Source organism: Macaca nemestrina, chromosome 16 (assembly GCF_043159975.1).
Source record: "Macaca nemestrina isolate mMacNem1 chromosome 16, mMacNem.hap1, whole genome shotgun sequence".
NCBI lineage: Eukaryota > Metazoa > Chordata > Mammalia > Primates > Cercopithecidae > Macaca > Macaca nemestrina.
The window spans coordinates 14,404,129-14,432,113 of record NC_092140.1 but is presented as its reverse complement, the minus strand read 5'-3'; the positions used below and the strand labels follow the sequence as shown (position 1 = coordinate 14,432,113).

Below are 27,985 nucleotides of genomic sequence, written 5' to 3'. Positions count from 1 at the left end.
ATTAAGGCTTCTAACACCTTTTCAGGGGCCACATGATTGAGTTGTCTTCTTTATGGCTAGGATATGGAATTGGGGTTACATTCCTTTTTTTTTTTTTTTTTTTTTGAGGTAGCGTCTTGCGCTGTCGCCCAGGCTGGAGTGCAGTGGTGTGATCTCTGCTCACTGCACACTCTGCCTTCCAGGTTCACGCCATTCTCCCACCTCAGCCTCCTGAGTAGCTGGGACTACAGGTGCCCGCCAGCACGCCCAGCTAAATTTTTTTTTTTTTTTTTTTTTTTTGGTATTTTTAGTAGAGATGGGGTTTCACCATGTTAGCCAGGATGATCTTATCTCCTGACCTCGTGATCCACCTGCATCGGCCTCCCAAAATGCTGGGATTACAGGCGTGAGCCACCGCGCCTGGCTGGGGTTACATTCCTAATGCTGCCTTTAATTTATCAGGGTGCCTCTTCTGAAGTTAGGTTTCTTTATAAAGTCTGGGTGACACTGTTTGCTCAACCTGTTTCACGGGATTGTAGAAAGGAAGATGTTATATAATGTATGGACTGTTTTATAAATTATTGAGCTCTTCACATATACATGATGCCATTTCTAGTATCTGACACTGTTCTATATATACTATCCTCTCGCTGAATAGTCAATGCATTTATTTACACTGATCCAAACTAAATAGCTTTGAGGGTTTTTTTTTTAATGTGGTCAACTGCCATAATAACTATCCATTTTCCCAGATTAGTTTTTCTAGCTCACAATTATTATTTAAAATTGTTAATAATATATCACCCAATTCATGTAGAAAATACAGGGCTGTGGTTTTCAAACAATATGTTATATAATAAAGTCATGTTCTATAACAGAATATAACGGTTATACAGCCCTGCCATGTTCTCCAAGTTGACTTGCTGGTTAGGGGAATGCCCCAGAAATAAATGTAAAGCTAACTAATAACAAGACAGTGAGAGGATGCCCACAGCCATGTATGAACAGTGGCTTGGTGAGTAGAATGGGCAGCCTTTAAGGGGAGTGATTAGCTGAGTTTGATTGGACTACAGACTTATAAGAAAACATTAATTGGAGATAGGATTAGAGTTTACCTTTTTGGCAGTATGGTTGCTGATGACTGGATAAAATCATTTATATAGATTTGTGGTATAGTGGAGGGAGGAAGAGGCAGAAAACTGAACAGATAAAAGAATGTTATTCTGTTGTCAAATGTCATAGGTATTTACTCTCTTGTTTGCAGGATCCTAAGAATTGACTCCATTAGCCCAGAGAGGACTCTTGCCTACCCTCAGAGAGCATGTTGGCTCATGCATCCCAGAAAGTGTCTCTACTCCACTGTAGTCACAGAACCAGGGCACCACAGAGACGCTCTGAAATGGAGGAAGCTTTCTTTTTGGTTTTCCTTTAGTAGTCTTCACAGTGCTTCCTCTTTAGAGATCCAACTCAGATGACTATCTAAGTGCCAACTTACATACAATTTGTTGTTTTGCCCTTTCTTTTCCTTCACTTGGGAAAGTTTAGAGGTGGAGTGAAGGAAAGGCACTAAGATTTGGGCTTTCATCCATGTTGTCTCACCTGTCTACATAAGATGTTACGAAGACCAATACCTATTTTTGACAATGGCTTTAAAGTCAGGTGGCTCTTTGTGAAATAAATGTAATGCAAATCTGAATATATTAGTAAATGGTGTTGAATCAACCATTAAGATTAATTTTCTTACAGAGAAAAAGTTGAAAATGAGTAAGGCAAGAACTTTAAATAAAATATTTTCAGGATATAAAGTCCAATTAAAAATTTAAAGTGTAACAGAGTGAGACCCCCTTTCTGAAAAAAATTTTTAAAGTACGACTCAGAATTAACATTTTCTTTATCTACCATTATAAAAATTGGTGTCATTGCCAACAGAGAATACTGTATCGGGGTAGTTTTGGGGATAAAACAAATTTGAACTGGCAGACCAGTTGACTACTTGGAAAGGTCCTGGTACTCTTACTAAGGTACTTATTTTAGCAAGTATATAATATTGTAAAGAATCCTAAGATGCTTAATTTTGTAAGTTTGCATTTTACTCTCTATCATATTTAAGCAAGCAGCAACTATATTTTCCACTGCTTATCATGCACCACTCTTCTCCTACTTGATAACTCAAACCACTGAAATACAGATGTAGGGTACTAACAGCTTGGGGGAAGAAAAGAGAAATGATCCCCTAGCGATCCCAAGAAAACCAATCATATATGCATGTTTTTTATTCCCAAGATGAATTTAGCAAGTAGACCCTCCTCCCAATGGGCACCTCCACATAAAGTCTTTTTCATATTGCTAAGCAGAGGCCCTTAAAAACTATGCTGGCAGCTCCAGGAAAAGCTCAGTGCTTTCATTGCCTCAGTCATCATCATTATTTATAATGTTGCAATTCAGAGTCTATCTATTGCCAATTATCTTTTCCCTGACACTCCCGCTGGTAGTTGACAGTGAGCATTGAGGGACAGACTATAACTTTGCAGCATCCTGCTTTTTATTCCAAAAGAGTTCTTTAACAAAGTTTTATGACTCAGAACAAAACAAAACAAAACACTGATGTTATTGAGGGAATTAAATCTAACATTGAGAGAAATTTGGATTTAAGAAATATGTTATTTAAAAAGTATGTTACAGTATTAACATCTGGCAATATATAATCTATTCAGTCCTTTTTCTTTTGCCATTTGTTGGCAAGAAATATTAATAATTAATTTTTTATTAAAACAAAACTTTTTACATTGGGAGTTATTAAGAGTGCCTCCTTTTGGTGTATTCGTTTACAAATAAAAATGAAATATTTATTTTCATTTTTATTGTACGTTATGTTGTTTGCTCTATGTTCTTCTCTTGGGGTTACTTCCGAGTTGGAGATGGGAAAGTGCCCAGTGAAAGAAATGTAAAAGAATCCTCATTGGAAGCTGAACAATTATTTTGCTTTATAAGAAGTCCTGCAAAGTTTGTCATACAGTTTACTTCACTGTAAACCAAAATACAATCCATTTCACTTTCCATTTGAAGACTTGGAATGTATCATCATCTGCGTTTCTGTCATTTCACGTGAGTTTTCTTCAGGGGCTGACTTGACAGCACTAGAAATCGATACACTGACTTGCCGTTTCAGCATCCTCATAACCTTTCTCTTGTACCCTTTACATGCAAAGAAGTAGATAAAAGGGTCCATGCAGCAATTGAAGTTCATCAGGCATACTGTAAAGTGCAGAGAAATCTGGAATGAATGTCTTTGGCTACATTCCAGGAAATTAGAGAAACGAAGCTTCTTAATCATATGTTGAATAATTGCAACATGGTAAGGTGTGAAACAGAGAACAAACACAACAATAATAAGAATAATTGTGTTGAGAGCCTTTTTGTTTACACCAGATTTCTCAGTGAGTGGGTTTTGTTTGGCAGTTCTAAAGAGTTTGCAGCAGATCTGAGAATAGCAGATGAGAATGATTATAAGTGGAAGTACATATCCTATGAAACATGCCCCAAGCAGAATCCAGGGAAGAGATTTAGTTTCTTCAAAGTTTGGATACTCCATGCATGTAATCCTTTCAGCTTCCTGCTTTGACATAGGGTTGATGAGGAGTGGGAGTGTCTGAGCAAATACTAGAATCCAGACAAATATGCACACACCTTTTGCATGTTCAATCCTTTTTATCTTGTTGTAGCGTAGAGGGTGCACCACAGCAATGAAGCGGTCAATACTCAGGCAGGTCATAAAGTTCACACCCGCATATGTGTTGATGTAAAACACTAGCGCAGTTATCCTACACAAGGCATCTCCGATTCTCCAGTCAAAGCCCATTGCATAGTAGGCTATTCGTGTAGGCAAAGCGGTGGTAAAAAGTATATCAGAAATCACCAAATTTGTTGAATAGAGGGTGGTAGAGTTGATTTTTTTCCTGTTTTGAACAATGACAACCAAGGCTAGTAAGTTTCCCACGAGCCCAATGATGAAGACGAGGCTGTAATGCAGAGGCATTACTATCCTGGCTGTGCTGTGATGTGCATAGAGGTCACAGTCATTTCCCTGAGGAGGTGCAGAGGGCATAGTAAAATTGTTAGCCATTTGTATATCCATTGGTGGTGGTCAAGGTGTCTAGAAAAAACCAAGAAGTGTCATTTAAGTAAAAGCATATGTATTCAATTTGATTACTCATTAGTTTAAAAAAAATTTCAATAATCTATCAAAGCAGTCCAAACTGTCTTTTATATATCTAAGTTTTAACATTTCATGACATGCAGTTTTTAACAGTTTATAATTATAATATGGTTAAATATATGATAACAGGAAGAACAGAATAAAATTTATGTTTTTACTCTCACAATTTGCTGACTTTGGCAAAGCTCTGGCAAAGGAAACAGAACCAATTAAATAGGGCAAACGCGTTTTTGTGACAGAAGGGAATGCAGTAACTTTTTAGGCAGAAATTCCCCTTCCCTTTTTTAAATCGTTGTCTGGTTAAGTAAAGCACCCCACATTTCAGACAGGCATTAACCTTTGCTTTTAAATTTAATTTCAGTTGAATTTTTTTTTTTTAACCAAATGCATATCACTGCCAGGAAATGAAATCAGTCACCACATTTATGTAGTGAAATACGAACTTACCACAGTGATCTGATTTGTGTTAACCTAAAAGTCTGAGAAATAAGCTTAGTCCATGTTAGGAACTGAAAGTTAGATTTTCTTTTTAAAAAGAAGAAGACGACGACCACAACAACCATGACTAAAATGACAAAAAAAAAGAAGAAAGATAAAGAAAATGAGAGAGAAAAAGACTTAAGCTACTTCAAGGGGAAATTATTAAATTTTAAAACTATCAATCTGCAAGTACTCCATGGATCTGTGCAATCTACACTTCTACCTTTGCACATAGTAGCAAGCATCACACATTATATTTTGTTTCTTGCTTTGTTCACTAAACATCTTCATATCAGTGCAATGTATATATTTGTCATATGTGTAGCTTTTATATAAACATTTGATAGATATTCTACAGTTTTCCAGTGTGTCAATGCATAATTTGCTTAGCTACTCCCTTGATAAACTTTTAGATTCTTTCCAATTCTTTTCTTGTTATAAATAATGTTGAGACAGAAATTTTAAGTCCTAAACTGAAAAATGGAAAACTCCTACAATAAGGTTCTGTAGATGAGGGTAAACTTTGATTAAAGCAGGAAGAGCAGAGCAATAAATCCTGTGTGATTATTTTTAGAAGAAAAATAATTCCTCTGATAGAACTGTGTGTATGTAAATCTCACCTGGAAGTCACCAAAATTGAGGGGCACTTTCAACATATCTAGTGATGTTGCTACTGTATATTTAAGGAAATATACAGTATTTCCTTAAAGACTATCTCTACCCTGATCAAAAGCACTGTCTGCAAATCTGCTTCTCTCCCTGCTGTATTAAATGAATTGGATCTCAGGAACTTCATTCTAACAACCTTAAAACTGATGTTCATAGACACTGAGGGTTATCAGAGGATTGTGGTCATGTTATGTTAGAGGTATGCATTCTGTACAGTGTTGATGGGTTAATCATTATAACCTAAATGGAAATAAAACCTAAAGCAAAAGAGAGCAAAAATGGAAATAAAACATTTTATTATCCAGAAAAGAGACAATGGGAAAACAGCAAAGAATGAGGATGGTAAGTAGAAAACACAAGAGGGTAGGGATGTGTCACAACAAACTTAAATGGGTTGAGCTTGCCTGTTACAGGACAGAGACTATCGGTTTAGATTAAAAAAAAAAAAATCCAGCTGTGTGCTGCTTAGAAGAGATACAGCTCGAAGTGATTCAGAAAGGTTGAAAATAAAGGCAAGGGAAAATATGTACCAAGCAAATCCCAGCCAATAAAAAGGTAGAATGGCAGTATTAACATGGAAAACATAGAATTCAACGCAAATTCAATATTAATAGGAATACAGAGGGTCACTACAAAGGTTAAAAAGAACAGTCTACAAAGAATATAAAAATAATCATGAAATTTGCATGTAACAGCAAAATTTGACAGAATTTGAAGGAGAAATTGGCAAATTCACAACCATAATGGTAGATCTTAACACATTTGTATTATAATGTGCTAGATAAAAAAGAGATTAAAGACTTAGGAGATTTACTCAACATGATTTAAAAGCTAGTAGAACTTGTACTAAAGACACATGAGCGTATCTTCAAATTTGACCATGTGCTAGGTCACCAGAAGACTCAAAGCTTTCAGAAAATAATTATTTTCTGATCACATTGCTTGACTACAGTGCAGCTAAATTATAAACCAATGATAAGAAGATAAAAGGAAAGTTTGGAAATGAAAAAATACACTTCTAAGGAACTCATGGGTTAAAGAAGAAATCACAGTGGAAATTTTCAGATGCTTAGAACTAAATGATGAAAATACTACCTGTGAAAACTGTGGGATGCAGATAAGGCAATCTGAGATAGATATAAAGCCTTGAATGCCTTTATTTAAAAAAGAAAAGATTTAAAATAGATGTGTTAAATACACAGTTCAAGAAGCTAGAAAATAACTGTCCAAAGCAAGTAGAGGAAAACAATAGAGATAATTGCGGAAATTAGTGAAATAGGAAAGACAATAAATATCAGTTTTATATTTTGTGCAGGAAAAAAAATGGAGTGATTCTTAAATAGAAAATCATAGAGATTGCACTGTGGAATAAAAGTATAAAAAGATCTTTCCATTTACTTGGGAAAAGCTTAGTGTGAGAAGCAGCTTTTCAGGAACTAAGACTAGACACAAAGGAGAGGTGAAAATTCCAGGCAATGGTTGCAGCTTTGGAATAGGCAACAATAACTTTTATTAATGTTTTTCTAAGTTCTATGAAAATGTTTTTTTCCCAAAAATCTGAATGTATATTTTTGAGTATTTATGAGCAGATTCATGGGAATTGCCTTTAAAATACATGACGGGGAAAAAAAAACTTCACTGTAGAGTCTGCAAATCTTCCATATGAATAATGATTATTGTAGAAATTAGGAAAGTAACACTCATGTAAGACTCAGAGGAGAAGGTGCCGTTGCTTGCCAGTTTATATACAAATGTGCGTCTGACTGCAATACCAAATAAGATGCAGCATCTAGGAGAGCCAGAGATTGCAGGAGTTTCAGAACAAAGTTCAAGAATGTTTCACATAGTTTGCAAACAGTTCAATATCTTTCATTAGGGGATTAAATATTTTATGTCTTAGCCATACAGTGGAATACAGGAATACAGCCATGCAGTGAATACAGTGCAGCTCTGAAAATGGCAACGTGAAAATGCCTGTTTCTTGACTGGAAATTATGTTAAGTGAGGAAAGCAGATTATACAACATGCCACTTTTTTGGGGGATGTGGAAGCAAATACACACACACGAACACACACACACACACACACACACACACACACACACAGAAAGATGTCTGTATGCCAAATCATAATTTTGTATGAGTAATTTTGGAGCTTTACTCATATATTCTAGATTTTTAATACTGAACATATCTATTCAAAATGTTCATTTCTGTTCAGTGACTGGAATGAATAAATAGGTAAAAAAAATTTTAATGGAAGAAAATTTTAGTTCACCTATTCTTGTAAAAACCTTGTTAGCCGACATGCTTTTCAAAGCTTGCCCTTCAGAGTTCCTTTTTCAGATTTCTGCATTAACTTGCTAGTTCTGTACCTTTGCATTGTGTCATCATGTAGAAACCTCACAGCAGTCCTGTAAGCTTGAGCATTGCTACCCCTTACCTACTTACCAGGTGATGAAACTGACAATAAATACCAATTTTATATTTTACACAGGAAAAAAATTGGAGTGGTTCTTAAAGACCACGCTGGGGTTAAAGGCCATGCTGGATCCTTCTCTGTGATGACCTGGCTTCAGGTTTCTTCCTCTGTTCAGTTCTTTGCACAGGCAGCTGTTTCATGCTGCCCTTAAAGAACTGAAGGCTTGTGGTTTCAAAGTGGTCTAGGCTCTAAGGGCCATCCTCACCTATAATCATGGCACATGCGCAACATGGCCCAGCTGCTCCAGAGCAAAGGGACAACTCCTTCTAAGCGCAGGGGGTGCCCACTTCAACAAGAGGTGCCTTCCCACATGGGAAGCCACTTGTGGCCACACATCATTGAGCCCCAAGGGGTAGCCTGCTGAGGGTCCTTAACTGATCATCATTGTGCGCTGGAGGTGGCCAAAGAAAGGCATTTGCAGAATGTGGACATGTAAGTGGGATGGCTTAGAAATGATCTTAGGTAAAGGTAAATGCATGCTTTGGATATTTGGATGTTTAGTAACCTCTTAAAGGATGATTCCACTAGGTAGACCTAATATGTCACTTTGGTTCTTGCTTATATTTATCCTGTGTTATTAATGCAGTAGTTTTAGCCAATTTTATGATCCCAAATTGAGAGGAAAATCCTTTCATATGCGTGACTGTTACTATCCCATTCTTACATCAGCCAGTCTCAATTTATTACAGTCTTCCCTCAGAGATATTACTTTATGTCTTCCTTTAATCATCTTAAGGATTCCTTTCTGAAACTTGAATTAAGTCCATTCTTTTATTCAGCAGAAAAATGGCTGTTAGTGCCTCCATGTGCTACATGCTGGGAATGCAGAAATGGTACCTTTTTGTATCAGAGGGTCTGGAACTGAAGGGTGGATATTCAGCGCTGAGCATGTGCTGTTATCTGAGTGAGCTGTTCCTCGGGATTCTTTCACACACACAGCAGTATGTGCTGGGTTCCTCCTCATACATAGCAGTATTCTGCTCACTTTGTGCATTACAGTGCACCAGTGTCAATATTTGGATAGTATAGTTATCTTTTAATCATTTTCAGGTAGAAAATTTATTCTTGAGTATATTTTAAGTATTTTACATTTTAATTATTAGGCAGCAGCTTCTGACATGTTATTTAAGATATATACACTGAGGTATACTAGAAAGTATTATCATGTATCATTGTATTGCCTAGGGAAAAGCCCAAATAAATGTTTGTTCTAAATATTTTTTCTTTAGAACACTAATATCAGAATTAGAGCTTCCTCATGATGCATTCTAATGAAAAGGTGCACGTGGCCCTTCAGCCGTCCTTTGTGCTGCACGCACTGAGGGACAGGAGTCAGGATGGAGGCTTTTCCCTGGAGGGCGTGGATAATGACTGGGCTACAGGAAGCCTGGATCGTTTTTCAGGTTCCACCTGTGGAACAGGGCTCTGTCGGCCTTCAAGGCTCCTGTACCTTCTGCTGGGAGCCACCCTGGAAGCCATCTATAGCATTCTCTCATTTTTATTGGTAAACAAGGAGACCATCCCAGTTTTGCCTCTGTAATGCAGTATTTAGTCCTTTTAACTTTACTGTTATCCTAACATGTGTAAAACAGTAAGTTTCTTCCTCAGCAAAATATCTTCCAAAGTGTTTTTACTTATGCTTTGGGAAGTGAGCCTGTGTGTGTTTTTCTCTAGAATGTATTTCATTGCTAATAGAGTTGGTAACACTTCTTGAGATATTATCATCTCATTTTTGCATAACCGGACATGTTGACATGCACTGACAGGTTCTTTCTAGCCACAAAAGGAAAAAAAAATAAAAGGCCCCCCAAAACTCATTTATTTAGTATCTAAGAAAATTGTCGAAGCACTGATGTAGTTTGCGCTCTGGAAATGTTTACCCTAGATACCCACTTGGAGGGATTTGTGATTTTTCACAGAGGACATGTAGCTTCCGTGGTCCTAATTTACTCGCTCAAGTAATTAAAGTGTTTTCTCAGCCTTTAATTTGGGCAGAAACAGAACAAAATCTTTACCATATTCGGGGATTTAGTTGGCGCTAGAATAACAGCTTTTGGTTTTTGCTGAAATGTCACCTTTGCCCTCTAATAGTTATTTATTTTAATAATAACACCTTGAATGAAAAGGGGCTTACCTAGGAATTCTGTTTAAATGTAGCCACTAGCAGTGACTGGAATGGGTCAAGTTGTGCTGAGATAATCACCAATTGGAGGTGACTTCTCTGTAGGTCAAGTCTGCTCTAGACTCAGGTTATGCAGAGAGGTGACCTGAATCAACATGCCCACAGCAAATGTACCAAAGAGGAACTTACAAAAGCTCACTTTCAAAAACAGCCAGGGGAGCCACCCAGATGCGGCCACACAGATACTAATTATATGTGTATATTGTTAAGTGATGAGTGTTGTTTGATCTGATTCTTTCTCTGATACACTGTCCTTTGACTACTTTGAGGAAAGGTTAAGACTGAGGAAAAATTTCTGGAGCAGGGAGAAATGAAATCACTGGAAAGGAGAGGGGAGACGAAAGCTCGGGATTAATTGAAATTATAAGGATATGGTTCTACTGAGGAAATAACGACAAGCACAGATGTATCAGACGGCAGGCCAGGACTGTTTCAGCTCCCTTGAGTATAAACCTGCTCCACGGAAGAAAGAAATCATTACTTCTTCCTCTGGTTACCTGGTTTTATAAGTATTTGTCAATTATTTGAAAACACCTTCCTGTTCAAACAGGGACATCTAAATTTGGCCCAGTGTCACACATACTGGGTCCTAGCATTCAATTAGTGATTTTTCTTACCACCTTTTTCACTGACCATCATCTGAGGTATTATGGGGGCCATTTGCCTGTAAAATGGACAGTGGGAAACATGCATTCCTGGTATGCAAGAGGAACCTGCACTGCTGTGGAAATATGACCAGCATAATCAGAGCCTCCTGGTGCTTCATTAATAAAGTCAGATTGTCCATTCTATTAATAATACACTGCTAACCAACTGTCATAGTAGTCAGTACATGCCTCTGTGGCCTGGTTAAATACATCTTTGTACAATGTAAGGTGACTTTTTCCCAGCCAACTTTGAGTCCTAAATTGATAGCTATGTCTGGGTCCATGATTCATTTTTTAGAAAGATTGAGAACAATATTCCCTATATCCTTTCAAAAAATCACGCATACCAGAGTGATATTCAGCATAGAGTTGACTGTGGTCCATCTGTTTGGGGGACCTCCCCTGCCTCCTGGGGGGCTTATGGAGTGTGACTAGCCGAGGGACTTAGTAGAGGCAGCCTTACTGAGGAGCTCTGTGACCGGCCTGCTGACCCCATTGCATAGCCTGGGTCAGACCAGCTCCCAATAGATCTGCAAAAGGCTATTTACAGGACCAAGCACAGAGACCTTCTTCAAGACAGAAAAACCTCTTCAAGACAGAAAAAGTGTTTAGCAGTCTGCCGTTTCCTCTGTGCTTTATATGTGTCCCGAACCCAGTGAATGTGCAGTGAAGACCCACTTCAGCTTCATAGACGCGTTCCTTGGAAATGATGGAAAGGTGCTTGAGCGCAGGAATTCTTTGGTTGAACACCCACTTGCGTATTTGGGGTTTCACATATTCCAGTTATTTTCTTTCACCTTTCACTAGTAAAAGCCACCTGTGTGGCTTTTGGTGGCTTTTATATTGAAAAGTATGGAAGTTATTGAAGATGAAGATGACATATGTTTAGAGAACTAAGAAACTAAGAATCCCACCATAATACTCATTTTAGTGTAAGAAAGATATTCTCTGTTTCTATCTGGCATGATTTGTAGGATGCAACATGTGGGAAAACTAACTGCGTAATATAAAAAGGCTCTTTATAATGAAGCTCTGTGTCTTTAATATTTTTCCGCTGAGTCCTGAATGTTTCTGGAAATCATATGTACCTTTTCTCTTTCAAGTTCAAGGAGTTTCAATTCTGTTTTTGTCTCTATTATCACATGGAAATTAGGGAGGAACATTAGATATCGTTATTTTATGGATAAACCAAATTCCAGATCAACTCAGTCATTCGTTCAGGGATCTTACTGGGGTACTTAAGGCAGGGTTCATGAAGGCGCCCAGGACTCCATGTTCTCCATCACCTGCTGCCACTAGTCAGCGAGCAGTCCCTGTGCCTCAGCCTGTGCTCTGCTGCACATCCGTGTCTGTCTGTCTGCCTGTTGTGTGCCATTCCCGCCCTTCTGCCCACAGCCACTGCAGCAGCTTCCCGCCAGGCTCTCAAACGGGGCCCATCCAACCCCAGGCAAACCACAAGATCTGTGTCATGACTCACAAGTTCCCTCATGATTTGAGCTCCGTTCCCTCTTCAGGAGGGTTGCTGGCCAGCTTCTCCTGATCGTGCCCTGGCTCCAGCCATACAAAATTACTTATAACCTTTGGATGTCCCATGTTCCCTCACAACTCTGTGCCTGGTAACACTCTTCCCTCTGTCTGATGTCTCCTGGCCCCTGTCCTATATCCTCAGCTCCTACTTTCCTTCCAGGCTTAGTTCTAAGTATCGCAGGAGTGTTCCTGTTCTCCATCCTCTGAAGGGCAGGGTGGCTGTATTTGTGAGGGTGCTGTGCTCTGTCATAGTGTCTGTATCATTGATTTTCTTCCCTGTCTCCCATGAGCCTGTGAAGTACGGTGAGTGGGAATCCTGTGGTGTTAATTTCTTGTATCTCTAGGTGATGTATGATCGATATTCAATAAATACCCATTAAAGAATAGGAACATTGCAGCTTTCTTAATCCTTAATGAAAGATTCTTTATTACACTACAGTAAGCCCTTGATGAATAATAATCACCAAAATTACTAAGCAGAGATTGTGTTCCAGGTACTGTCCTGGGCACTCTATGTGTGTTTACTCATTGAATCCTCTCAGAACTTTCACAAGTCCATTGACAGATGGTGAAACGGAGGCACCAGGGCACTTAAGTGACTAAAGACCTAGCTGTTAAGTGTCAGGATTCAGATCCAGGCGGTTTGGCTTCAGAAGTCACATTCAGTACAACACAGTTTATGTCCTGTGTCCGACATGATCTGTTATTATGGGTAGAAAACAAGTAAAATAGGAAGGCATCTCAAAACCTTAACGTACACTAACTCATACCTATCTGAACAAGAAAGACTGAGAGAGCTGGGGAAGGGAATGGGGGCAGGGAGAAAGAGACGTTGATTCAAATGAAGGAGTTTATTAGTTTATTTGTAGCATATTTTAAAGTAAGTAAAGATTTTATAAATGGATTTAGACTTTACTGTTTTAACAATATTTTAATAATAAAGCAATTTAGACTGAAATTTCAATTGAAAAAATATGGTGAATACCTAGAATAGGCTTTTATCCTGTTAATTGATTTTAAAACTACTTTTTAGATATTTGCAGAGATTTAACAAAACATTTTTATTCTTCTCTTTGGGCTTCCAAAGCACCACAGGCATCTGTGTTACTGTCACAGCTTTCAGAGGATTTTCACCTGCGTTATCTCATTTTATACGATACCCAGACTTCTTGGGAAGGTGATCAACCCCCCAGACCGGAGGACACCACACGTCCTCTACACAGGCCACGTCCAGGGCTGCCTAACAACTCCAGCAGGTCTTAACCATAACAGAGAGAAAAGCATCCCTGTAAACGGCTTTGTTAGGTGCGAAGCTCTTAAGCTTCTTAAGGATGATGACTTGATCTCATCTAACATTTTATCCCATAGAATGCTACAGAACCAACCTACAATAGATATCTATTAAATATCTATAGAATAAATAAATGAATTAAAGTCATATAGCAACCTGAGTTAATATTTATTCCATTAAGTGACTGATCATGATACTAATTAGCTCTAGGAAGCCAGATGAAAGTAATTTATGCAGGGGATCATCACCATTATCACTGACATGATACATAAACATGTGAGTGAACATTTTGTGGAGTAGCATATTTTTTGTGGTTTTATGTCCAAAAAGTGCAGTGAGCCCCCAGAGAGAAAACATGCTAAAATATAAGAAGTGTGGAGTCCTACCAGTAAGCACAGTTAGATGTGTGATCATCCATAGACTCAGGGCCATTTATTTTATTTATTTATCGAGACAGAGTCTCGCACTGTCGCCCAGGCTGGAGTGCAGTGGCGCAATCTCGGCTCACTGTAACCTCCACCTCCCAGGTCAAGGGATTCTCCTGCCTCAGCCTCTCGAGTAGCTGGGATTATAAGTGAGTGCCACCATGCCTGGCTAACTTATATTTTTAGTACAGATGGAGTTTCACCATGTTGGCCAGGCTGGTCTTGAACTCCTGACCTCAGGTGATCCGCCTGCCTCAGCCTCCCAAAGTGCTGGGATTACAGGAGTGAGCCATCACGCCCAGCCAGATTCAGGGTCTTTATGTAAAATATCCATAACATATCTGTTGGATTCTCCCTCTGGTACGTCAGTGGCCAGAGGGTTGGGAGAAGAATTGTAGGAGACAGTTTCTTAGCACTTATATTGAGAGGCAATGTTGTAAGGACTTGGCAGTAATAATACTCCCCATTTTACAGGTAAAGCAGCTGAAGTCAGGTATTAGGTAACTTGCGTGGCGGGCCACACAGCTTGTAAATTACATTTGAGCCTAATTTCAGAGCCCTTGCTCTTATTACACTATATTGTATTCAGAGTGACACCAAAAAACCAAAATACTACTCCCCCTCCCTCAGCACACACACAAATACACATATACAAAACCCTCACCCCCCTTTAAAGGAAGTCTCTTCACAGCTTCTATTTTGCCAAGTTTCTGTTACCACCATTCCCAACCTGGACATAAATGTTGCCAAAGCACTGCATAGAATTCATTTTGATTTTCCCCCCGAAGCACATAGAAAACATATGTTTAGTCTAACTAAATGTAAATATAAACCACACAACAGACTTTTTTTTTCACTTATCTAATTAGTAGTATTTAGCATTTAAAAAGCAAAGATTGGTACTCTTTGCTGGTGGGAGGGTAAATTGGTAAAATGTTTTTGTAAACCAAAAAGTACCATTTTATATCTAAAGCTTTAGAAAATATATCCTTTGCCCTAGGAATTCTACCACTGAGATTCCATCCTGAGAAATAATCTTATATTTCTAATAATTCCTATAGTGTAGGAATATTCTATATTAAAATAACTTTGTTCCTTTTCCTTCATATTAAGTTATCCTGAAATATTGGCATTATTTGCATAGTTTTGCTTGATACTGTTTTTTGTTATTGTGAGTTTATACAGTAGTACATGAAGTAAGCCCTATTTTTTGACAAAGATATTTCTGGCGGACCCATCGCTTTCACTCAGCTTTGTAAGAACTAACTAGACCTACCAGTCAGCAGAGAGTCTAAACTTACATTATTAGTATAATTTTTGTTAGAAGTGATGGTAGCTTGTTCTTAAATAGATTCTTTTCCTTTTTACCTTTAACTTAAAACTTAGGCTTTTAAAGTTTTTCTTAAAAAAATTTGTTGAAAAAGCAAAAGATCTCGTACTTACATATCAGTGACTCGTTCGGATCTCTGTGTAGTAGCTGTCAGTACTTGTCCAAACTGAAGTAAGTTAACTGTGGCATGTTGTTTTAAGAGAGACTATGCAGACATCCTTTTATGGTGGTGACTTTTTTTTTCTGTCACCCTGTGACTGAGCATGTAATGAGCAGTTCGTCTCGTGTACGTGTGTGCACTTTTTTTTTGTTTGTTTTAAATGGGAAGTGAAATTTTTTAGTTATTTAAAAAAAACAAAAAACGACTATCCAAAAGCCCCTTGGAATTTATGAATTGTTGATACCTGTGGAACTTTATAAATTTTTCTGTAAAGGTTTAAGTATCAAAAAATTCTTTGAAAGAGACTGAAGCAATAAACCTTAACCAAAAAAAAAAAAGGACCAAGTTACTGATGATTTTATATTGATTTTCTGTGTAAACGTGTGGGTTTTTTAATGTTTTAAGGAAAACAATGTCAACTTTGACAGTGCTTTTTACCTGGAAACTTGGTATCAGGGAGTAGTTTACACATTCTACCTTATCCACAGCTTATGAAAGAAACAGATTTCTGTGGTGTGAGGGAGAATGACAGTCCAGGATGTGGAGTGAACAGAATTAGTCGCCGTTTTCAGTCGAGAGGCTGCCTGAGTCAGTGACTTCGCGAGTACCTGAATAACGGGGAAACAGTTGAAGGGAAGCCCACTATAGATAAAATCCAGCCTCTTCAGCACAGGATGAAAGAGACTTACACCATTCACCTCATAGTTTTAGTTGACTCAGTTTAAACCAACAGCATAACATATCTGTCAGAATGCAGTTTATTTGTAGGCTAAATTACCAGATATGCAGCACTCAGATCAGGAGAGGTGATTTTACACTTAGGACTGATCTGGCCATTCCCAGCCACTTCTGGGTGCCGCATTTTACGAATGACGTAGATGACAGCTGTGGCAGTGAGGGGCCTGGATAGCAGGTCTTAGGAGAACTGATTAAATAAGCTGGGGATGTGTATGCTTTGTAGGCCTAGGGTCATTGTCCTTCTGCTTGTGGAAACTCTCATAGAAAAGTGTTTACATTGCTTATGTCAGTCTTCCTAACTCCAAAGACTAGCGGGAGGGCCAGTAAGAAGTTACTGGAGATAGCTTTCGGATCACAAGATGAGAGTCATTCCCAAAAGTTGTGATTATTTTTAAAAATGGAGTATGCTGTTTCTTATTTAGATGTTTGTGTAAACTTGATGTTGATTTTGAGGAATGATGTAGACAGAATTGAATCATTTGATAGGAATTTGTAACTCTGTGACCTCAGAGACCTTTCTGCTCCAGGATTCTGTAAAAATAGTTGAGTAGCTTTTGCCTCCCACAGATGTCATTAGGTTCTTCTAACCTCTAAAGTGCTGAGAGTATGGAGAAACATTGTCAGACACAAGAAAGAGCATCAAGTAAGTCAGCTGAATTCTTTGGGCCACCACCTCTCTGTGTATAAACTAAAGGTATTGAACTAAATGATCTCCAAGGTAATTCCTAGTACAAAAATTCTATGAGGGGGTGTTACAGAGGTTTTATGACTTGGTGGATAAACATGACATCATATTCTAGAACTAGTTCATTTAAAACTTAGACTGCAGGCCGGACGCGGTGGGTCACGCCTGTAATCCCAGCACTTTGGGAGGCCAAGGCAGGTGGATCACGAGGACAGGAGATCGAGACCATCCTGGCTAACACGGTGAAACCCCGTCTCTACTAAAAATACAAAAAATTAGCCAGGCGTGGTGGTGGGCGCCTGTAGTCCCAGCTACTCGGGAGGCTGAGGCAGGAGAACAGCGTGAACCCGGGAGGTGGAGCTTGCAGTGAGCTGAGATGGCACCACTGTACTCCAGCCTGGGCAACAGAGCAAGACTCCGTCTCAAAACAAACAAACAAACAAACAAAAAGCAAACTTAGACTGCAGAGTACTTGAAGAAGACACTGTTGATAAATTTTTCAGTTTGTTGAAAGACCATTCTGGTGGGGTTTTAGCTTTTAATTTTGAATAGTTATATTAAGTAAAACATTTTTATATAGTGAAGGACTCAACTAGTTAAAGTAATTCCTCTGACAAACTGGATCTGTCCCCCCACTTTATTTTTATTTTTTATTTTTTATTTTTATTTTTTAGATGGAGTGTCACTCTCTCCAGGCTGGAGTGCAGTGGTGTGATCTCGGCTCACTGCAGCCTCCACCTCCCGGGTTCAAGCGATTCTTCTGCCTCAGCCTGCTGAGTAGTTGGGGCTACAGGCATGCGCCACCATGCCTAGCTAATTTTTGTATTTTTAGTAGAGACAAGGTTTCACCATGTTGGCCAGGATGGTCTCCATCTCTTGAACTCATGATCCACCTGCCTTGGCCTCCGAAAGTGCTGGCATTGCAGGCATGAGCCACCGTGCCCAGCCCCTTTTTTTTGATATCAGAGTAGTCAGACAGATGAAGAGGTGATGGGGTCATTATCCTGTAAGAGGCCACTGAAGCTGCATATTAGATCATTTCATAAGGTCACAAACCTTGTTTTATTGCTGTTGAAAGTTACCAGGGTTTCTTGAGTTGCGATTGTACTGTAAAAGTAGAGTTGATCTTTACAGTTTTTTGTTTTTTTGTTTGTTTGTTTGTTTGTTTGAGACAGGGTCTCACCCTGTTGACCAGGCTGGAGTGCAGTGGCACAATCTTGGCTTACTGCAACCTCTGCCTCCTGGGCTCAAGTGACCCTCCCACCTCAGCCTCCTAAGTAGCTGGGGCTATAGGCACATGCCACCACATCCAGCTAATTTTTGTTTGTTTGTTTATTTATTTATTTATTTATTGTGGAAACAAGGTCTCATTATGTTGCCTAGGCTGGTCTCAAACTCTCCTGAGCTCAAGCCATCTGCCTGCCTTGGCTTCCCAAAGTGCTAGGATTACAGGTGTGAGCCACCACATCCAGTGACCTTTTCTGTAGAAGAAGTGACATGGACATTTGCAACCTGAGCAGGCATCTGTGTTATTTTATTTTATGTTTTCTATCGAGTGCAATCATGAATATGTAGCAGTAGATGCTCTGTAAGTATTAGTGATATTAAAGGATGAATTAGCAATGGCTCACACCTGTAATCCCAGCAGTTCAGAAGGCTGAGGCAGGAGGATTGCCTGATGCCAGGAGACTGAGATCAGTGTGGGCAACACAGCGAGACCCTGTTTCTAAAAAAAGTTTAAAAATTAGCCAGGTGTGGTGGCTCACACCTGTAGTCCCAGTTACTCTGGAGGCTGAGGCGAGAAGATTAGGAATTAGAGGCTACAGTGAGCCGTGATTGTGCCACTGCGCTCTACTCCAGCTTGGGTGACAGACAGATACCCTGTCTTAAGAAAATAAAAGAAAAAAAGAAAGGATGGATGAAATGTTTATAACCTGCTTTCTCTTTTCTGTACTACAGCCTCATCTGCTTAAGCCAGAAAGGGCTTCCAGAAGGTAGTTCTTCACAGTATGAAAAAAGGTCAAACTGAATTACTGTTGACAGTATAAAGAACAGATGTTGTCATAAAATAAGGAAAAGAAAAAGACTGGTCAATGACTAATAACATTATGGTACTTTGTGAAGTCTGTGTGTATAGAAATAGCAACGGAAAATTTCTACAGAACAGCCTGTGTAGTTTTGGTCTGAAATGTGTATATGTGGCCTAGTATTTAGTCATCGTTTAAAATTATACAGTGATTAGTATTTTTTAAGGAATTTTTAAACTTCTATTGGTATGTGAAATGTAAACAGTGGTCATTAAAATTTCTACCAGTATTTTTTTAGTTCACATTGAAATGTAACCTCAAACAAGAACTCTGCTTTAGATTATTTAGTTATAACATCATTATTTGTACTTTATTACTAAATGTGAACAGAACTTCTATGAATTAAGCAACTCGAAGGGCATGTTCTGTGGTAAGAGACCTCTGGTGCAATTGGCTCCCCAGGTAGGGTTTCGTAATCACCAAGAGAGCAGACCATATTTTGAGCTACATATGAAACCATATGTTTTAATCCCATTAAAAATGATAAAAAGGAAGGGGGCTTTTTAAAACAAAAGGCAAGTTCTGCTGTATGGTTTTACTGTTTTAAAGGAAAATTCATTTCTTCTGCAAATATTTATTGAAACCTTACTCTATGCCAGGCACAATTCTAGACAGTGGGGATAAAACAGCAAACAAAACAGACCAAAATCCCCGTCTGTGTGAAGCTTCCATTCTACTTTTAAGATAGACGATAGCTGGCAGTGATGAGAAGGCTGTAAGTGCTGTGGGGGAAGAAAGTCAGGAAGAGAATAGAGAATGCAGAGGGGGAAGACTGAGAGGGTGGGAGGTGTGGTTTGAAATGGGGCAGTCAGGGAGGGCTTCTCTGAGAAGTTGCTGTCCTGCGGAGCACAGGATCAGGATGGGGATGGAGACTCAGGGCCTGGAACGTCTTTTTCATGATTGTAGGTGGGGAGGCATTGGAGGATTTATGCCCAGGAGTGACTAACTCATACTTTTCCATGAAAAGAAGGCCCAGCTGTTTTAATCAATTGTGCTTGGGTTTGTAATTGGACAAAAGCAGTTATTTTGTGTAGTATTTAAAAACTGCTTTGTTAATTTAAAAAAATCCAACCAATATTGAATATGGATCGTGTATAAGAATCTGCATTAGGCAAAGCTAGATAAAATATGATGCTTTCTCTCCGAATTAATAATCTGAGGTTTTTGAGAACTCTGTATAGTCAATTCAAATGTGAGTCATAACAGTTGTTCTAGAATAAGGATTATTTTGTGGCCCTAAATGTAGTGAGCTCCTAAACTGTGTCAAGCATTGTGCCAGGTGCTAGGAGAACTAGGACTGCCTCTTCTTCCCTGTCCTGGGGTGCTCAGCCTGGGAGGAAGGTCTGATACGTGAGGAATTCTAGACTGGGCAAGTGGCGGTAGGAGCCCGCTGTGATGTGCACCTCCGTCTGCCACCCGGTCCCTGCCATCCTTCTCACTGGATGGCCAGCCAGTGTATCTGGCATCTCTGTGTCTCCAGTCCTGACACAGTGCCTGTGCTGAGGCCTTATCAGCTGGAGTTTTCCCTGTTCTAGCATTTGCTGCGTCTGTGTTGATAGCTGTTGATGCAGCTGCCATTTATCACATTTGTTTTGTGTTTGTTATATTTTGGTTTGATTTTGTTTTTAATAGTAGAATTGAGAGGACAGTGCATTTTTCAGAATAACATGGTCTCTATCAAGGATGAGATATTGCACAAGAGGCCAAGAGGGTCCTGTGTTTCCACAAAATGGCACCAAGGACAGTTCTTTGTAGAAGTGAAACATATTTTTTGCATTTTTCTTGTGATAATGAAATAATTCTTTTTTTTTCTGGTGCCATTTTCCCAAAAGTGGGAAAATAAAACAGACTGAGTAATTAAGCCAAGTGTTTAATGAAAAACTGGTGCAAGTTTGTGCCCAAACCACTCTACTCATTCATATTACCTGCCCAGCACTTGTAGGAATGTAAGATTTCAGTCCTGTGATGAGTTCCTTGAGGTCAAGGACTGCTTCTTTCTCTTGGACATAGTTGTAGCTCCTATGCCGGGCGTCCTGCCGTGACATCCTCAGCACGCATTTGATTCACTGATTCATTGCAGCAGTGAAACTGACATAGCTTGGGGGCCATGAGGAAAGCCACCAGCTGCCAGGAGGAGTCAGAGAAGTCTTGTGGGAAGAGCTGAGCAGTGTTGCACAAGCTGAGTTTCCTAGGACTGAAAGTGGAAAGCAGAACCTGCATCAGTGGAGAGTCAAAGCAGCCAGCGTATTCAAGGAGCAGCTGTGTGGATTTTTGAGGGGGCCTTGTATGTGATGGTCCAGATGAGGGGAAGCAGAGAGGAGGACAGTGGTAACAATCTGCAGTGATGAGAGCGAACTGGGGTGCTTTGCCATCACATCTTTATGAAGCATTTTATCTTTGGATACTGGAGCCTATGGAAGGAAGGTCTTTTTTGTTTGTTTCTGTTTTTTGTTTTTTGTTTTTGAGACAGTCTCGCTCTGTCGCCCAGGCTAGAGTGCAGTGGTGCAATCTTGGCTCATTGCAAGCTCCGCCTCTCGGATTCACGCCATTCTCCTGCCTCAGCCTCCCAACTAGTAGTTGGGACTGCAGGTGCCCGCCACCATGCCCGGCTAATTTTTTGTATTTTTAGTAGAGATGGGGTTATACCATGTTAGCCAGGATGGTCTCGATCTCCTGACCTTGTGATCCACCTGCCTTGGCCTCCCAAAGTGCTGGAGTTACAGGCATGAGCCACCGCTCATACCCAGCCGGAAGGAAGGGTTTTTAAGCAAGGGAGTGATGTGATCAGAGTTGTGTTTTAGGAAGAGAATACTGCCAACAATGTTAAGAAATGGATCAGAGAGAAGCAAGACTGTAAGTAGAAAGACACATAGGACTTTTGAATCTGTCAAGGTGAAGGTGTCAAATTGACATTCAGAAATGGGCAGGCAGTTTTAGGTCTCACTTCATTTTCTTAGCCCAAGCTATAGAAAGGGTTGAGATTATATGAGGAGATGAGCGAGCAAGAAGAAAAGGCTATAATGGAACCATGGAGAAGCCAGAAGAGTGGTGTAAGAAATCGCTGGTCAACCACTGAGAAACAGGGTTTCAGACAAAGGGAGGAAGGAATGTGAGGAAGGGAGGGCCAGAGGTGAACCGTGTCAGAGCCATGGTGACAGATCACTAGACAGGGCCTGAGATGAGGCTTTTGGATTTGACTGTGAAGAATTCTAATGTTTGCTGCTTTTGGTTTGTCTAGTTTCTCATTAGATTTTAGTAATACTTGGGAAGAAAACATTGCCTCCACTTTTCTCACAATTAGTAGGTGCTGAACCACTTCTTTGCGGTGGTTTCAGGAGGGTCAATAAGGATAGAATGATTAGAGTTTTCATAAAGTGTTCTGTACAAATTATTTTGGACATGATGCATATTTGGAAATCAATGTGTATATCTAAGACTATGCTTTCAGACTGAAATAAAATTATAAGCAGTGTTACTTCAAAGATACATCTGCCATTGGTGTTTAAAATTCACTATTATAGTGATTTTTTTTTTTATTTGTTTGCATAGCCTGGCACCTGTGTTTGCTCTGTTTGTACCATTTTACTGCTCCATACCAAGAGTCCAAGTGGCACAAATTCTGGGCCCGTTGTCCATCACAAACAAGACATTGATTTATATATTGGGACTACAGGTACAGTATGCATTTTTATGTTCACTTTTCTTTAACCAGATCGGTTTTTTTTGGTCTTTCTCTCATTTGATCTCCTTGAAAACAATGGTTTTTTTTCCCCCATAATCTTGGCTTCATGATCTATATCAAATGTTTAAAGGAAGTGTTACAGAACAAGAACATCAAGGTATAGAAGGTACTAGAATACTTTCATAGTCTTTAGAAATCTGATAAGAGCTTTCACTGTAATTTGTATCTGTGGAAAATATTTTCATTTCGTGTACAATTGCATGTGAGTGCTTTTTAACAATCATAGTATGAAGTGGAAACAAATGAGAACAATCAAAAAGTAGAAAGTAGAAAATCAGTGTCAAAATTAATTTATTGAATACAGTGTCGCAAATAAAGCTCTGAAGAAGAGTGTGCTCTACAAACCCGAGCTTTGGAGTTTTCAAGAAGCATTGTCAGCTTCATTATTTCCTTGTTTGTGTAGCTGTGATGGTAGTGTCACCATTTGGTAAATGGTTTGCTGTGAAGACTGCTAGAGTACTACTGTCCAGCTTACATTTGAAAAGCTTCTTTGCCAATCCTCAGCGAATGTCAGTTTCTCCCTGCTGGGCTCCAGGTCTGTGGTAGGAGAATGATTTTCAGTTTTCTATCTGTACTACTTGTCACTTTTCTTTTACTCTCACGGCTTTTGATGTAGTTTTATTCTACAGCTTCCTGTGTCACCATGTGTCGCTTGGCCTTTTGATCCACTGATTAATACTCATAACATTCCTTATCCCACGCACATATAACCGGATACTAGAGTCGCTTCAGAATGCCTTCCTCCCTCCCCTTTTAACCTTTAGCATTTCCTCTCACTTCTCCAGTCTGCTGTCATGTGTTATCAATGGCTCATCTGGGGTGTTTTCTTACCACCTTTACAACCGTTTCTCATGAAATCTGTTTATTCTCCATCTCTCAACCCCAGTACTGTTAAACGCCCCCCTGATCCTACCTGATATCCGTGTAACCAAATAGCCCATTTCTGCAGTTGATTCTTATGAGTAGGATTTGCTATAGCAGATTTAATATTTTTAAAGCTGTTATAACAGAGGCCATGTGGAATTTGGAGAGCACTCCAGACCTTGCTCAGGAGACCCAAGTTCTAGTCCTATCTTGCCTCTCTCCAGCCATGAGACTTGGGTTGAGTCTTGGAACCCCTCTGAGCCTCACATTGACTGTATAGTTCTTCCAACTCTAAAGCTATGTAGAATCTTTGAGAATGAAAACACTGTTTTATTAATTGTGGAGTAGGAGTTCAGTGTGGCATTGTGGAAAGTCTTTGGAGCCAAGTCATTGGGTTTTGGTTTAATGACTTGGTCTGGTAATGATTTGCTTTGTCACTTATCTTTCCTGAACCCCCATTTCCCCATCTATCAAGTGGGGATGATAATATCTACCTTATAGAGGTATTTGAAGGATAGCATGAAGTGTTTAGTGTAATCTGAACAGATAATAAGAGCTAAGTCAATTGGTTACTATTAATTAATAATTTATGTCTCTATAGCTACCACCATTCATTTTTCTGAGATTGTGAATGTATTTCTTGTTTTGTTTTGTTTTTGGCATAAAGCAAAATAAGTATTATGTTTAATCTCTCGGGGAAAGGGGATCTTAGTTGGATAAAGAGACACAGCATGGCCTTTGTCACAGGGCCATTGTAGTAGGTTGGTGGAAAAGTAATCCACAATTACTTTTCCACCAACCTAATATCTAGTGCAGTTTTTGCAGTGTTACACAGCTCACCATGAGGCATCCCTCTTAGCCCTGCTGAAAGCAGAAAGGTAGATGCAACTACCATGGATAGTTTTTCAAAATAATATAAATTTCCATTATTTTTGTATTATTTCCGGTAACTTTGAGAGGGAGAAGTTGAGATCAGAAAATAGAGGTGGAGATGCCTCATTGGCTCCTTGATAAAATCTAGGTCCTTAGCATGAATGGCATGCAGGGTTCTTCTTGCCTGTCTGGTGTCAACTCCCACTTGTGCCCACCTTGAAGGAGTGTAACTGAACTCCTTATTGCTAAAGTGTACATTCTCTGCCTGCCTCCCTCCCCTCCAAGTCTTTGCATGTGTTTCTGTGCCTTTTTCTCTCCCCATTACAACTAGGGACATTGTTGAATGAGTGAATGAATGAATGAACGAATGAATGAAGACTTGAATCATAATCGGAAGAGCCAAAATGCTTAAGACTCATTTAAGTATCCAATGACTTGAGAGCCCATAACATCATGCCCTGTGCAATGGGCTATGATGTTATGGGCTCTTAAGCCATCCGATGCTTAAATCAGTATCACCCACTGAGTGAGATGTAGCCCCTGTCCTCAAGGAGCCCAGCCATGAGAAAACACACAGACACTGGCAAGATGTAGGCAGACATACTGGCGACCACACAGGCAATGAGAGGCTTCAGAACCCAGAGGAAATTACTTTTTTAATGACAAAATGAGATGCTCTTTTTACTTGCATATGAGACATGGAAGAGTGGAGAGCATGACTGTGGAGGCAGTCCTGGATACACTCCAGCCCACCACCTGCTGGCTGTTGACCTGCAGCAAATTGCTTAACCACTCGGTCTTGCTGAAGTGCCTTGAGAGCAATGCCTGACACATAGAAAGTGTTAGCTAGTCTGTTATTCCTTCTATTTGTAGAAGAAAACTACAGCAAAATATTTGTCTACATGGTTCCCATCATTATTATCAGAGTCATTTCCACTGAACAAACGTCCGTGCTACATCAAAGGTTCAAATTTAAAGTCGCAGCCAGTGCACATTTCTAAGTGAGCCTATCACTAGAGCAAAGCTTGCCAGCTTCTCTGTGTGAGTATGTCAACTCTTACCTTTTGTGTCTGTCTTCTTTCTGTGTGTCCTTAGTAAGTGTGCAGAACTTTGAGGTTTTCATCTAGCATAATGCCAGCGATGAACCTGGGCTGTCCTGCCTGAGTATCCTGCCTTTTCCTCTACAATCAGAAGTAAACCCCCAATCTAAAGTTCTAAAAATTAATCAACAATAACCCACAAATCATTTCTTTGTTGCAGGAACATTTTCAGAGTCCTTATGATTTTTTTTTTAAATTACCCTGAGCACAACTCTAAGATATAAACTATTTGGAAAACAAAGGGAAGAATTTCATGAGATCTAATTCTAATTACTTTTGCCATTGATTAACTTCATTACTGTGATTTAGTTTGCTCTTCCTTGGGTGAACTAGAATGAGAATATCAACACTTGAGAAAGTTACCGTTGAATATAGACCTAAGTAGGCTGGCAGGGTTCTTCCCATCTAAATTTAGGGTAACAATGTTAAGAAATTAAAATGAGAAAGTTATTTACATAAATATCACATCATTGCCAAGCATGGGGTGGTGATTACCTGTTTTGTATGTTGTTAATTCTAATAATTTCTTTATATGTAGTATTTTACTTTAAGTCAGTTGAAGTTTATAAATAACATCATACTTTGGTTTCACTTATTTTTCTTTGCATGGGGTGTGGGCCAGGTTCAACTTGTTTTAGGCTATACAAAATCTGATGTCTGAATAAAAAAAATTAATATACAGTTTTCTTTTAAATAACAGTTGATATTTACTAATTTTCCATTTGCTTCTCTGTATTATGGCATATATAGTTAATACTTTATATAAATGGTCATGACTGTAGTTATGTAAAAATAAGTGAATTTTATTTTTAGTTGCCTTTTTTTTTTCTTTTATAGCTTTTCACCTCTGGTTCCTACATCTGGATTGTAGCCATAAGTGGACTGGTAAGTGTGACTACCTTTTTATACCCAATTCTCTCTCTCTCCTGTAAAAACATTAGGAAAATTGTCCTATTTAGATGGTGCGTCATATTCAACTGTCTCACCATTCTTTTTTTTGAGACAGAATTTCGCTCTTGTTGCCCAAGCTGGAGTGCAGTGGTGCAGTCTCAGCTCACCACAACGTCTGCCTCCTGGGTTCAAGTGATTCTCCTGCCACAGGAGACTGAGTAGCTGGGATTACAGGCATGCGCCACCACGCCCGGCTAATTTTGCATTTTTAGTAGAGATGGGGTTTCTCCATGTTGGTCAGGCTGGTCTCGAACTCCCGACCTCAGGTGATCTGCCCGCCTCAGCCTCCCAAAGTGCTGGGATTACAGGCGTGAGCCACTGCACACGGCTCTCAACATTCGTTTAACCATGGCAGGTCTGGCTCAATGCTACTTCTGTAGTGATTAAAAAGGGCCAGTCACGGCCGGGCACGTTGGCTTGCGCCTGTAATCCCAGCACTTTGGGAGGCCGAGGCGGGTGGATCACGAGGTCAGGAGGTGGAGACCATCCTGGCTGACATGATGAAACCCCATCTCTGCTAAAAATACAAAAAAATTAGCCGGGCGCGGTGGCGGGCGCCTGTAGTCCCGGCTACTCAGGAGGCTGAGGCAGGAGAATGGCGTGAACCCGGGAGGCAGAGGTCTGGGCAACTGAGCGAGACTCCGTCTCCAAAAAAAAAAAAGAAAAAAAAAGGCCAGTCACATGGAAAATTGAGACAAGGGAGGCCAGTTTGTGCTTTCAAGGTAATTTTGATGAAAGTTTTAGCTGGATTTCTTGTCAGTGTTATCGTTTTTAAATCATAGAAAAAAAAAAAAAGCCTGAATGTGAAGAAGTTGGACTTACTAAAAATAAGGAGAGATAGTCTGCTCATTTTGTAAAAAGATATTGTCACACAAGGGAGAAAAAATGGCAACTGGAAAGTCAGGTGGGTTGTACCTGACCCAAAGACTCATCATGGAAGAAGGGAATGAACCAAGCAGCCTCAGTATGTGTGCTGGAATTTTTTCATCTTGCCCATGCTATTGTATTTTATTTTAATAATAAGCGTTTGTCCTAAATTCTCTATGAGGTATTTAAAAAGAAATTAGAGCATGAAATGGCGTTTTATTCTTCATCTATGACTTAAATTTGAACCTCCAGATTTATAAAAATAAATTTTAACTAGGGGTTATAGAGCATAGTTTTAATTTCTTTCTTGGAAAAGACTAAAAATGACAGAATGGATTCATAATAATACACATTTCACTACAAGGACTACATACATTTCAAGTAAATTATCACTATCCTTGTTTCTTGGGTGAATGACTGGCATTTGGGGCCAGTGTGTCATCCTGTGTGCCTGCTTACCCCTCTTCTTCCTTTAAGCTCTCTTTATTATTCCTTTTCTGTGTTCATTCTTTGCTTAAAACTATGCCTTCGTTTCCCACGGCTGATATGCTTGCAGCCAAGATTCTGGGGCTCCAAGTCACTTTGTTTTCTCCTCCCTAAAAATTTTCACATCTGCCCAGATACCTGATTTGGCTTCAGGACCACAGAACTAAACCCTGCTGTGAAGTCTTCAAAATGCCTGAGCTATCCG

The 27,985-nt window shown here is 39.5% G+C and overlaps 2 protein-coding genes across 7 annotated transcripts in view; one reads left to right on the top strand and one right to left on the bottom strand.

Moving 5' to 3' along the window:
- Positions 1–27,985, top strand: part of LOC105477819 (UBA domain containing 2) — a 188,525-nt gene that overhangs the window by 93,390 nt on the left and 67,150 nt on the right. For all 6 annotated transcript variants that reach the window (XM_011734637.3, XM_071081081.1, XM_071081080.1 and 3 more), the window contains 2 exons: positions 22,447–22,570; positions 26,314–26,361. In XM_011734637.3, coding sequence (XP_011732939.1) covers positions 22,447–22,570; positions 26,314–26,361 — 172 coding nt within the window. The remainder of the gene's footprint in view (positions 1–22,446; positions 22,571–26,313; positions 26,362–27,985) is intronic.
- LOC105477800 (G protein-coupled receptor 183) lies at positions 1,821–15,463 on the bottom strand. Its single transcript, XM_011734596.3, has 2 exons — positions 15,341–15,463; positions 1,821–4,132 (listed from the first exon to the last, which is right to left on the bottom strand). The coding sequence occupies exon 2, from the start codon at positions 4,112–4,114 to the stop codon at positions 3,029–3,031; it is 1,086 nt and encodes a 361-aa protein (XP_011732898.1). The 5' UTR covers positions 4,115–4,132; positions 15,341–15,463; the 3' UTR covers positions 1,821–3,028.

What these genes read in the sequence shown, in the direction of transcription:
- LOC105477800 (XM_011734596.3), bottom strand. Translation starts at nt 4,114, where the DNA reads ATGGATATACAAATGGCTAACAATTTTACTATGCCCTCTGCACCTCCT.